Source organism: Botrytis fragariae (genome assembly GCF_013461495.1).
Source record: "Botrytis fragariae strain BVB16 chromosome Unknown tig00000075, whole genome shotgun sequence".
Classification (NCBI taxonomy): Eukaryota; Fungi; Ascomycota; class Leotiomycetes; order Helotiales; family Sclerotiniaceae; genus Botrytis; species Botrytis fragariae.
The window spans coordinates 1,960,829-1,973,944 of NW_023500995.1; the positions used below are offsets into that span (position 1 = coordinate 1,960,829).

At 40.2% G+C, this 13,116-nt stretch overlaps 4 protein-coding genes across 4 annotated transcripts; 1 reads left to right on the forward strand and 3 right to left on the reverse strand.

Moving 5' to 3' along the window:
• Window positions 1–1,055: 1,055 nt before the first annotated feature.
• Window positions 1,056–1,406, reverse strand: Bfra_006079 (uncharacterized protein; the record flags this gene model as incomplete). Its single annotated transcript, XM_037336452.1, has 2 exons — window positions 1,056–1,130; window positions 1,362–1,406. The coding sequence occupies 2 exons, from the start codon at window positions 1,404–1,406 to the stop codon at window positions 1,056–1,058; spliced, it is 120 nt and encodes a 39-aa protein (XP_037191662.1).
• Window positions 1,407–2,907: 1,501 nt separating this feature from the next.
• Window positions 2,908–4,207, forward strand: Bfra_006080 (putative wd domain-containing protein; the record flags this gene model as incomplete). Its single annotated transcript, XM_037336453.1, has 4 exons — window positions 2,908–3,195; window positions 3,476–3,514; window positions 3,536–3,556; window positions 3,665–4,207. 4 exons carry the CDS (start codon window positions 2,908–2,910, stop codon window positions 4,205–4,207), a joined length of 891 nt encoding a protein of 296 aa, XP_037191663.1.
• Window positions 4,208–5,710: 1,503 nt separating this feature from the next.
• Bfra_006081 (putative carboxylesterase protein) lies at window positions 5,711–7,369 on the reverse strand (the record flags this gene model as incomplete). Its single annotated transcript, XM_037336454.1, has 3 exons — window positions 5,711–6,683; window positions 6,738–7,060; window positions 7,115–7,369. 3 exons carry the CDS (start codon window positions 7,367–7,369, stop codon window positions 5,711–5,713), a joined length of 1,551 nt encoding a protein of 516 aa, XP_037191664.1.
• A 5,451-nt stretch (window positions 7,370–12,820) lies between these two features.
• Window positions 12,821–13,042, reverse strand: Bfra_006082 (uncharacterized protein; the record flags this gene model as incomplete). The annotated part of the gene is made up of 2 exons (XM_037336455.1): window positions 12,821–12,979; window positions 13,013–13,042. 2 exons carry the CDS (start codon window positions 13,040–13,042, stop codon window positions 12,821–12,823), a joined length of 189 nt encoding a protein of 62 aa, XP_037191665.1.
• Between the last annotated feature and the right edge of the window lie 74 nt (window positions 13,043–13,116).

Here is a 13,116-nt window from a genome sequence, read left to right on the forward strand (position 1 = left end):
CGAATAAAGGTTCTGAGGTTGTGGGATCTGCTGCAACTTTGTTTGGAAGAAGAAAAAAAGTCAGTTTTGAAGTTCGAGGTTAAATATAAAGTAATGGGAAGGCGGTGAAATGAACTTGATGGCAGAGTTGATTATCGAGTAGTGAATAAGAGATTGTTGGATGACTGTATGAATATGTTGAAATGATGCAGTAGCTGGAGTTCAGCCGAGATAGGAAGAATTGAAGTCTCTCTCAAGAACAACAAATGTAGACTGTTTTCAAAAGAAGATTCGAGGAGATGAAGAGATTCTGTTGTTCAATAACATCCTTTAGAAATTGATCACAAGAATTAAGTTAAGTGTAGCAAACTGTAGAGTGGTTTGAGAACACGAAATGTGGATATCCTCAAAAAAACGTGAGGAGAACAAGGAAATAAATAGCTTTAGGGTAATCCTTCAAGTTATTCTCAAGATTATTTTATCAGGAGGAGGTCAAGTGTTGGACTTCTTAATGGTAGAAACATACAATAGTTTGTTTTATTATTCAATGGCCAACTGGGTTTAAAATGCTTCCAGAGATAAGACATTGGGCTATTCTCCAAGATATCTTTGTAGACTTTGAGAAATAGTCTCGCTTGGGAACAAAAGGAATTGATTGTTGAGGAAGAAGGACTGGAGAGGAATGCAAGAATTTGAAGACCTCTCAGACAGAACAATCAGAGACAGTTCCCGAATCTCAATCCAAAGACAATATCATCGCTTATTGCTTCCTCAAGAAGTGGAGTATGGTAGCTCAGACAAGAACCAGAGAGTAGATTTGAAAGATAAAATTATTAAAGGAACAGAGAAAACTGGTACTGAATATGCTGATGTGTGATGAATAGAAAAGACTAGATAGCTCTTAGATCCAGATGAAAAAATAAGTGGGGAGCTCATTCTCCTCCTTAGAAGAATCAAGGGGTATTTGGAAATACGGCCAGGCATTTTAGTCACTTCCTTGAGTGTATTGAACGTGCTGCTTAACGGAAGATAGCCCATTAAGAGCTACTGGAACAACCAAAAGACGGTTAAAGACATTAAAACTTACCACCAAGATCTTCATTTTCTTCCGTCATCTCCGAAACTCGTTGATGGTAATTATCAATGATAGACTACACAAACAAATCAGTATTGTTTACTCGAGTCTATTTGAAGCTAAGATAGCTGAGGGATATGAGGTAAACAAGTCTGTGCTTCAGCCGAGCCAATCGGATGACTTTAAATCTCGTTACAACTTAATCTCAACAATTGTATGATCAAGTAATACTAATAGTTGAAAGGAGAAAGAAAGTTGAATGGGAATGAAAGTAATTGAATGGGCGCAAAGAAAGAAATACACGTACTTGATCGATATCCGCCAACATAGTCTCCATTTGAGAGCACGACATGATTACTTAAAGAAAGAAGAAGAAGAAACTGAAGAGAAAACTTCAAGTAGGCCAAGAACCTGAGAACCAGCTCCAACTATGCGTGAGTAATTTGATACAATTTGAATATCCTCAAAACCGCTTTATTCACTGATTTTTGACATGAAAATGACGTGACACGGCTCGGCATGAAACGGAGCTATGGTTTTCAAGATGAATATCGGGGACTAATTTCCTATTTAGAGTATCAAAATTGGAACAAGTAGAAGTGAGATGGTGAAGATATTGACTTTCATTCCAACGAATAATGGTGCATGAGTGAATTACATTAGTAGTGTACATATCATAAGTCGTTAAGAGTTCTTCATTTGCTTTTCGCATCTATGGACAACTGACAATATTTAAAGATGTGTATGAAACTTAAGCCACATTCCATAGAATTATCTATTCTGCTAGTAACAAATTATACGATACAAATTTAAAGAGAGAGGGTAGTTTTTTTGACTAGGATAATAAAAGGCAAGGGCAATTTCGAATACGTGATGTCATGTATTCACCTCCTTCAGCATTGGCGGGTTCTCACTACTTTCCATTATTTGAAGCCTGCTGAGTAGAGATTCTGAGCATGGAACTTATAATTGATGTAGATAGGGACTGGATGATACATATCTCGAGATCTAGCTTAGAAGTTATAGTCGTCATATAGTCACGATCATACTAGAGGCTTCATATAACTTTCTAATCATCTTGTCTAAATCTACTAAAAATGGGATTATCAGCATCCATAAGTTTGAGTATATCTAGGTATCATTGCGTAACCGCCGTGAAGTTTTATGAATGAGAAAGCAATAGAAGAGCAAAAGCCGTTGTTTCGCTTGAGTCAAAGAGAAGTCAACGCAAATGTTAGACACCATAATTCATATTATTTACTGTCGTGCAGTGTTGGCTCACATTCACTAGTTCTGTCGCTTTAATCAGACATTATGGATGAGGATATAGACACTTCCATATTTCCAGGCTTATAGAATTCATGGAATCATTCATCTATATCTTGGCCCATCCATTTCCTACAAGATGACAGGTATATGACAATTTTACACCCGGACGATGAGAAGAAACGAAACAGCATTTCATTTTAGAGGATTTAACACCCCCAAAGAGGACTACTTCTTCTAAGCCTTACAATAACCAGCCAAATTGATGTTGGATTAGCCTGGTGATTCATTATTGTAAGAGCTTCATTTCGTATTGTATCTAGTATTCTGTTGATACTTTCACTTGTGCTTGTCTATTTACTCACAAGACACTAACTAAACTCAGTCAATGAAATGCTCTCATGACAAAATTGAAAAATCCAAGCAAACAAAAGTTAAATGTCCACGGCTATAAAACCAGCCTTATTCTACTGTGAAAACTAGAATTTCCCCTCCGAATTTCTTACAATTTCTTACAATTTCTTACAATTTCTTACATTCATCATTTATCACAAATCTCCGACGGATAAAGTACTCATCTCAGAAGTATGGAAGTGTTCTCGAAAGCTAAAATTGCAGGTCAGCTAATGCTGCAAAAAATCTCTCATGATGATAATACCCAAGCCAATTATCCAACTCAAAGTATTTTCGACAGACCAGAATCAAGAGAAGAAAACGCTTGGCATATTTACATAAATCACATTGAAGTTTCATCCGTATTCCATATCTTAGAGCACATAAGGAAAATTACCAACTCGAATTTTGAAAAGAATTGGATCGGTATACTAGCTAGGCATCTTGATAAAACTGATAGTACGTTGGGTCAGAATTTTGGGGTAAGGTCATCCGTTATTATTTTTGGTGAAATGTGTTGCTTTTGAGAAGACGCAAAACTACAAACATATATGTTTCTCATTTTAGCTTATTCTGAAAATTTTGGTGGCCCGATTTGTCGTCGGGTTGGTTTGCAAGTGAAGGACACGTAATTCATAAGCCCCTTCTCCTGAAGCTCAAGATTCATACCTGTTAATACCTTCCATTCATATTATTCTACATTCAAATGCATTTTATCAAATTAGAAATACGCTATGAAGCATGGAAGCTAATTGAAGATAGGACAAGAATGGTCATTTTTACTACGCAATGAATGCAAAGGTAAGCATATTTCTAGTACAGTTCACGCAAGGCTTTGTCACGGTTATTGAAGTATTAATTCCGGAGGAAGCATTTTTAGTGGCGAACTCTAGAATTGAGTTATCACACTCCTGGAGATGCTAAAAATTGACTAACACATAAATCTTTCAGAACGGAATCATCATTGCCACCGATTCCAAGTCACCCTACTTTATAAAACAATCAAAGGCAAAAGCAAGCGAGCCGCTAGAAAAAATATCAACAACTACTCTCCAGACTTGGTCCGACATAACTTATCTCTCATGGCATGAAGAATGCACTCAAACATCCACCCCCCTCAAAAATCTCAAACACATAATCCGATCTCATATCACCAACTCAGAAACAACCTCGGTAATCAAAGAGATTCTGAAAGAAGAAAAAATAATGTGCCCACCAGATGGATTGACAGTCGACATCAATGATTCCAAAGGGTATGGAGCTGCGCTTCTGGGAACACCGAATGGGAAAGGTATTGGATGGTTACTTTCGCAGCATAAGAATCAGCTTGGGAATCCGAAGATAGTGAGTGTGGAGATTTTTCATAGTTTACAGGTTGGATTTGATGATTGTCATAAAGATACGGGAGAGTTGATTGCGGGAAGAGAGAATATGAGGGAGGTTGAGGACTCTCGGGATTATCTGAATTTGGACTTTACTATACGGTGTGGATGATGTTTTAGTTGTAGTGTTGGGTAATGGATTTTTTATGTTTTGTTTTTAGAGTTTGTAGGAAAATATGAATGGAAAATTAGAAGTGTACTCATCTCAAAAATGGCAAGTAGGGACACGATATCAAAAAGCTGCATTACCACCCGACCCGTCTTATACCTAAATCATTCTCCTTCTTTCTCAATTTTTTTCCAACCCCCTCTATTATTTGCTAAGGAGGCGGACGGCGGATACTCCCCCCCTAGTGTTACAGAAACGAAAGTCATGTAATCATTAAGAGCCCGTTCGGATCGTTTTTTTAATTCGTTGTCAATATAGGACTAATAAGTTATTTAACTAATAATATAGTCTAAATTTTGTAGATTTAGCTTTACATTTGTAAGTCTACAAAATTTAAAATAACAATATATTAACAAACACTAATCAAAGCTTCATTACAGATTTAGTAAGACTATTGTACAAATTTTTTGATTTTGCAAATCTATATTTGTTGAGATTTTGTAGCGAAACACAGCATTCGGCAAATCACTTTTTTTCAATTTTATTGATAACAAATTTTATTAGACTACATTATTAGCATTCGGTAAACGCTTATTTAGGCCTATATTGATAACAAATATAGATCTACATTGCCTAAAAAATCGATTCGAACGGGCCCTAAGACTATACAGTATATATTGTCATATAATCTACGATGAACCACTTGATTTTAATTGAATTTTATAATAGCTAGAATCGAGAGTATTTGGAGAAGGCCAGTATCTAAAATCGGAACTAGAATCTAAATGGCATGTGATCTAACGGCATAATCTAACATTAAAACCACCGGAAATTTACCCGAGTCGAGTTTCTATCAGTACCGAATATTGATAATGCTGCCATCACTCATTCCCACACACAAAAGATCTTGCCAAAAGCACGACACCATGATTCTCGCAGACTTTTGAAATACTCACCATCAACAAGAATCTTCTCCTCATCTATCTCGTCCAACTTCTCTTGAAACTCGGTTCTCAATATCAAAGTCATTCACATATCCATTTATTCATGTACGCACATCAATCTTCATTCTCATCTTACCTGGACATATATTACAATTTCTTTCCCCAAATGAATAGAAGTAGAATTCATAACTACGCAGTGTATGAAATTAATTATACGCGTAGGTACAAGACGCTTACTAGACTTTACTACAATCATCATCTGAGGCTAGAGAACACAAAACATAATGAAAATCATATCAAAATATGCAAGTCTGTAAAATGAGATTATCTTGTGTCTTAGGTATGTTCATCGCCATCTCATGAAAAGATAAAATAAGAAAAGGCAGCAAATGAAAAACATGTGATCTCTATTAAATCCATCTTAATCTATCTTTCCTTTCCCATTGTCATAAATAAGTCTTGCATCTACTTTTATGAAATTTGAAACCGAACACGGTCCAAATCCCATCCAACAGACACCACTAAGTCTCCCAAACATCTCAGCAAAAATCCCCATCACAAACTAACAAGTACTATCCCAAACCTGCGCACTATCCAAAACCAAAACCACCGAATTCTTCCAACCCAATCGAACAACCGTCTCCTCCTCAGGCTTATAAACCGGCCATCCATAAGCACTCAACCCCTGCTCACCATCCTTTGCAAAAGCCGCCCAAGCACCTCTCATGTATCTTCCCAACGAAACTTGTTCTTTTCCCGCGCCCGTGATGCCTGTTCCGGTGGGCCACGTGCCGAAAACGCTATACACATCACTGATGTGGAAAGCTCCCGCATCTACCCCCTTCTGGATTTGCAAATTGGGAAAGTCCCCGAAATAGCGATATCTCCATGTTTTGGCACCAGAGGCAGCACTAAGATTTGCGCGCGCGGCAGTGGGACAAGCAAAGGTGGAGTTGGTCATTTGGGGGATATCGACTGGGTTACCGGACATGAGGGATTGGGCGGCGAAGACGGCGGCTTCGTTATCGGTGTTGCCGATGAGGAGGGGGAGGGTGGTGATATTTCCTGCGGCGGCGCGAGCGGGGTAGTCGGAGAAGACGAGGGTTTCGTCGATGGAGGGGAGAAAGGTGTAGAGATGCGCGATTTGGAGGATGTCGGATGTGGTGAGATTGGGGTTGCGCATGCATTGCATGACGGAATTGGGGTCGACTGAGGCATCACCGCAGCCGAGGGACGAGGAAGTGTTTTGCCAGGAGGAGAAGGCGTCGGAAGAGGTGAGAGTGGGAAGAGCGGGGATGGTACCGGATTGCATGATCATGGCGGAGACGATGGGATCTTGTGGGTAAGCGTAGGAATAATAGTCGATAGAACAACTTCCTGCTGATTGACCAAAGAGAGTGATACGAGATGGATCACCACCAAAATTGGCGATGTTGTTATAAACCCATTCGATAGCTAGTCTTTGATCGAGCATTCCATAATTGCTAGTTGGACCTGTTGAATCGCCGGAGAAACCAAAGATGTTCACGCGGTAACTATGAATTGTTAGTTAGACGATTAACTTAATCGCAATGGAAAGATACACTTACTTGATGCTAACCATAATTACATCTTCTTGATCCACAAGAGTTGAACCATCATAGATATGCGATGCAGTAGCACCATCTCTGAAAGCACCACCGTAAATCCAAATCATGACTGCTTTTTTGGTTCCGACATCTGGTGCTTGAGCTGGTTTGGGAACCCAAACATTGAGTGTTAAGCAATCTTCATTGTTTCTAGGTCCATCACCTGCTTGAGTAAAGGTATCTAGGATACTGATACCAGAAGCTGTGTAATTATCGACTACATCTGGGAAGTTTGATGGGATGAGTGAAAGTTCATCTGAGAAAAGCTTTGGACAAGTATAACCCTATCGATTATTAGATTGATTGCTGAAAGATACATTAGAAATTGATAAACTTACAAAATCCGTACCATTAAGAGATTCATTTCCAATGAATGGTTGTGGAGGAGCAAATCTTAAATCGCCAATGGGAGGTTGTGCGAATGGGATACCGAGATATTCATAAACGGCTGGTTTCTTGGGAGATGGATGGCCAGCAACTTGACCACTGGTTGTGTTGACGCAGCGATAAAGTCTTCGACCTGCTTCGGATTGTTCGGGACATTGAGCCAAGATGGTGGCAACAAAGAGAAAGAGAAGAATGAACTTCATCATGATGAAGAGATTTTGATAAAGCCTAGAGAACTTGGCGTTTGTCTTGGAATTGTAGTAAAAATGTGTAGAAAGGGATTTCTCAGTAGTATTGTGTATGCTGTGTATGTTGTGTTTACCGCAGATTAGAATCTCTTTTGGCAACGGGACGAGGAAACTATATAACCTTTCAAAAGCACTGGAAGCTCGTAGGGTCCCTATACTAAGCCCTGAGGTTGATACCGCAGTCTTGTTGAAGTCCATACCACAGCCTTCTCAATCAGATTTTTCGGTGGCTGTTATGAACATTAGACGAAGAGTGGTGACTTGAGACGACAGTATAAAGACCTATCGATTTTGTTGAGATTTATATGATTGAAATTGGACACCTATATATAGAAAAGGCTATGTTGTGCCTACTTTTTAAGATTCAGTGAATATCCCCAAGCCGCACTTGCAGATATCCAGAGATTGCCATGCAATACCGGTCTTTGGTGTACAAGAATCATGTACTTAGGTGGTATCATGAAGTACTTGAGCACTTCTCGTAGAAACTTAAGCAAGTATATGTACTCATTCATCACCAATATTATTTGGGAAACGGAACACTTCTATTCGATGCAAAAATAGAAATTTCTGGTTTAATCAAACTACAATGATATCACGAAGACTCGAGAATTAAAACATGTTTTCTATTTCATCCGATCCGATCTTGTGTCTGGTGGCTCGTGGTACGACAGTGTTCATGGGTTTAGGCTGGTGATACCACAGACATTGAAAAGGGGCTCATGTCGTAGAACAATATCAAATTAAAGAATGATACATACAAGTTCCTTCCCTTCAGAATATGAATGGGCGAAGTTCAAACGAGCCATGATCAAAAAGGCGGAGCCGTCAATCAATTCATTTATTAATTTACAAGAGCATTGAGGAGTTTTAAACTGAATTGTAGTCGAAGGTTCATCGGTAATATCATGTTAATCAAAACGTGTGAGATATACCAGCAAGTTCAATATTTCTAATTCGGTAATCCTGAAGTGCCATCGTCTCTTATGTGTACAATTATCCATAGCTACTCACGCAAACCACCGAGAAACGATATCACTAGTAGCGTGATACGAGCTAGGACGGAGAACAAGGTAGTATACTACATTCAAGAGTAGATATCAAGCCTTTTGTAATTACGCTCAGTATCTCTACTATACTGACGTGAGCTATTTGAAATCTTGATATTCTACTTACTTGCTTTACAAGCAATTACATGATTGGAGTATAAAAAATGTAGAAACATCCTTTGGATATGTTCTCGTCTTTATACACCATTACCGAAAAATGCAATAAATGCACACATTCGGATCATTACACTTGTACTCCTCTTTGTCCCATTCACAATCATCCATGAGAATCTGCAGACGGTGTACTGTAAAAGAGACATCTTTGGGCATATACATTCCAAACACAGACTCTGTACGAAATCAAATCCAACTTGACTTGTCGCATACCGAATGGAGGATATGGTTGGCTTCTCTGAAAGAGAAGCATCTTCATAGCGACGTGATTGATGAACCTGTTGAGTGAATACGGCAAGAAAAGTCAGATGTGATCATCCACGTGGTTGCTATGGAATTTCTGAAAGGATAGAGCAGAAACATGGCGATAAGTGTATTTATGAATGAATAGTACGAATGAAATCAACGCGCCAGAAGGTCTACAAACTCGTCGTTACTTCAACAAGGGTAAAAATTAATTCTCAAAAGCAATCAACTACTTCAAGTCTACTAGGAACTCTGCTCGAGATTTCCATTACTAGAAATCAGAGATCTTTCAATTGATCAAATCTACCATGCGAAAAAAATCCTCTCTGAAGCCCAAACCCCAAACCCCAAACCCCACAAACCACTTACCCATTTCAAATCTGGCCACGCATTTCATCTTCGCCCAACTCAATATCGTAGGTAGGTAACCCAATGTTAGGATTTCTTCACCATGCTGCCTGAAACTCCCTCCCCCTTCCAACACACACCCACCAACCCACCAACCATGCGAAACGCCCAAACCAAACAATCCAACGCCTAACAAAGCCTCACAAAAGACCTCGATCAAAAATAGACATAATAAAAGATAAGACGAGGCAACCCCAATCCCAACCCCAATTCCAACCGAGCCGCATCCACAGCCTTACGGCCCAAGGTACTGGATACGGGTCATCTAACGCACGTCTGCATTCGATCCGCCTTACCACGCCACGAGCGCTGCGGATCTCCCTACGAACGATTTGAGATTTTCCACATGCTGACTGAAAAATGGAATAACTCTAGACCTGAAGATTACGACGATGATTATTCATATGATGACCAAACGAAACGAAACGAAACGAAACGAAGAGACAGAAAACAGATTCGGTGTCATCGCATCGCGAAGCATACTCGAAAGAGAAACGAGCGTGTTGGTCTGACACGTCAGATTCCCAGCTCGCGGTACGCTGCTTACCGTCCGTGGAGATACCTAGACGGATGGAGTACGGCGAAACGGAAGCGAGAGTCACCGATGCGATGTACAGCTCATCATGGATTTGAATTTGGGTTCGTAAGTCACCCCGCAGGAAGGCTTATCATGCCTACCTAGGTACTCACCGTTACTTGCGGGATACTTTATTTGTGGTGTGTTTAGTGTATCCGTGGTGCGATGGATGCGAGGTGCGAGATACGCTGTGCTCTGTGCTCTGGCTTCAGTTCATCCATCGTTTTGCCGTTCACCGATTTTATTTCACGGGACCGATCCTGTGGTGAGCCACTCGTTATTCATCATTCATCATTCATCATTCGTCCGCCACAGATAGACCCGCAATATCACAGCCACAGCCACAGCCACATCACATGAATATTATGATCTTGTTCCTGGCCCCCATTTCTTCTTCACAATTCGTAGGTACCGACCACTTCTCAGTACAGAAGCGATCGGCATCCCAAGACAAAACTTATCGGTAGTATGGAATGATGTTTCATCTCTCTGGTGCGTATGATTCGATCGCAGTCTTTGCGACGAGTCACGATTTTTAAAGTGTTCGGTAGTTCCCGGTAGTTGTGTTGTGTGTGTGTGTGTGTGTGTGTTATATCACGTGAGGGTGTAATGATTTGATATTGATGGAGATGAATTGACTGGGGTGGTGATACTGAATGGCAATGTGGTGATGTGTAAGATGTGTAATGTGTGATGTGGGCAAAAGTGGACGGAGGAAATGGATTTTCAGCAAAGATTGTGTGGCTATGTTGAAATTTTTTGTCAATGATAGCCTATAGACAAGTCGGTGGAAGGGCTAGGTGGAAACTTTATTAAACCACAGCACGGGACGGATGTTTCGATACGATGGAATGGATTTGTGCATCCCCGTCCCAGTTCGGTCCCCGCATTGAATGAAGAAACTACTGGATGCTTTGTGCGATGGATGCATTTGGTTTTGATCAATGATTCAGAGGGTTTGAGATTTGAGTGTGAGTGCATGTGTGTGTGCATGTGTGTGTTGAAACTTGATATGCTATCGATGATGATTCATGATGCCGTGTGTTATACTTACTATCCGTACTATTGAGTCGACATTGATTAATGAGGGAGGTTAGCCGCTACACAAATGCTGGTGACCCCCGATCCAGATCCCAATTCAGGAAATATGTATGCACACTGCACACTGCACAGAGCAAATAATATGGAGGACGAGTGTGAAGCGACCGATGTGCAACCCCGGGAGAATCGTTCGTGTATGTGGGGGGTTGGCTTAAGGGGTAATTATAATGTCGTCGTCATCACATAATAGGGCGCTTGTTTGTGATTGATTGAGATTGTGTTGGTGATTGAGAATGTATTGTTGATTGTGTTAATTGAGATCGCATTGTTGATTGACATTTGGTTTGGTATTTTGGATGTGTTGATTGTCGATTGATTGAGGTGTTTTTCCTCTGTATTCGTCACAGTAGAGAATGCAATGTAGTACGATGTAAAACAGCAGAGGATGAAGGGTCGTACAAATATCAACCGCAATCAAGTGTCGTTATCGATATCCAAAGCTAATGTATGCCAATATTTCATTGATAGAAGCTTGATTAAAATCAAGATTATTGGCTTCGTTGGTGAAATGCGCCAAGATGAGAAGATCAAGATTTGAGTGGTGTGTGGTGATTGGGGAGGAAATAAGAAATCTTGATTTTCTTTTCGACGATGCCTTGGTTTTAGGGGTAAATGCTTGAATGTTGAAGAGATTTGAGAATGGGATATGGGTTGGGATGTGGGATATAGGATGGAGAATTGCATGTGTCGTTGATGTGTTGATGTGTTGATGTCTTGATGTATTGATGTATCGTGGAAGAAAGTATCGTCTGTGAATAGTAACATTTTATATGATTGTCATCAAGTGTAAAGTATTTGTAGATATATAATATATACACGGTAATGTTATTTAGACAGTCATAATATCCTCACATCGCATTGGCGCCACGAATTAAGTTCGAGTCTGCGCAAACTACCTCTCTACCTATGATCCTTTAAGCATCATCATCATCGTCGTCATCGTCAAACCTCACTTCCCGTCGTTCGTGATAACATCATCCAGCATACAGCATACAGCATACAGCATACAGCATCTGAGCATTAATGAGGCAATCGTCACAGAACCAAAGAAAGTTGGTGAACGGGTGAACGGGTGAACTACTCACCCAGGAGATAATTATCCTCTGCACCGAAAGAACTGCAGGAAATTTGCCAAGACATTAAGGATCCTCTTGACAATTTACATCTTAACCCTCACTCACTTCACTCACTTGTCACTTGTCTTTCCATCTCTTCCTTCCATCTCTCTCTTCCCAACATAATATTCTCAACACCACACCCACCTGTGTTTTGACATCAGACCTCAGCCTCTTCTAGCCTTCTGGCCACAGGTCTTTCTTCTAGCATATCGACCTACGAGGGGAACCATTCATCACCAGCCACACTCGCACTTCCACAGCCAAAATCTCTGGGGCAAATTATCCTGGGAATTACCTCGTAGATAAAAAAGATCATCAAATCCAAATCGCAACGTCGACATCTAAGCCACCTCTTGAAATTTGCCGGTCCAAAAAAGGTCGAGAAAGGAATCAACAGGAATCACTTCCTAAACGGCGATTACTTCAATTCGCCTCTTGTGAAGACATAAAAGTTAATCTTCTATCCGAGAAGTACATAACTACGAAGTACTGTACTTGTCCTGTGTCCTGTGGACTATTCTCACAAAGGATCTCTTATTAAACACCCCCTTGTCAAGAATACCTGGATGCTAGGACTCGATACAATTTAATCTTATTACCACAATTACTACCAAGGAAAAAATCAACAAATCACCAACTACTATCTACTAAGCACACGGACGACGCATGGGAACTTAGATCTGAACCATTTAATTCCAATCAACGAAATCACTTTGGTCTCGGGAAAACGATCAGCTCACTCTGAGAAAAAAAAAAGGGTGTCACTTCTCAATTCAACTCTATATTCTTCAAAGTCATCCACCGTTTCGCAATCATTGAAGCAACCACCATCACCATCAGCACCACCATCAGCACAAGGTCTGCAGGAATAAAGCCTGACTGTGCCTTGTCCGCCCTACCTATCTACCTAGTCCTTATTTTATTATACGACCACAACCTCGTCAACGACCACGACCATTATTTAGTCTCAAGATCCACCTTCAAAGATCAAGTTTCGAATCATCAATCCCCCCCCATACATTGTTTGTCAAC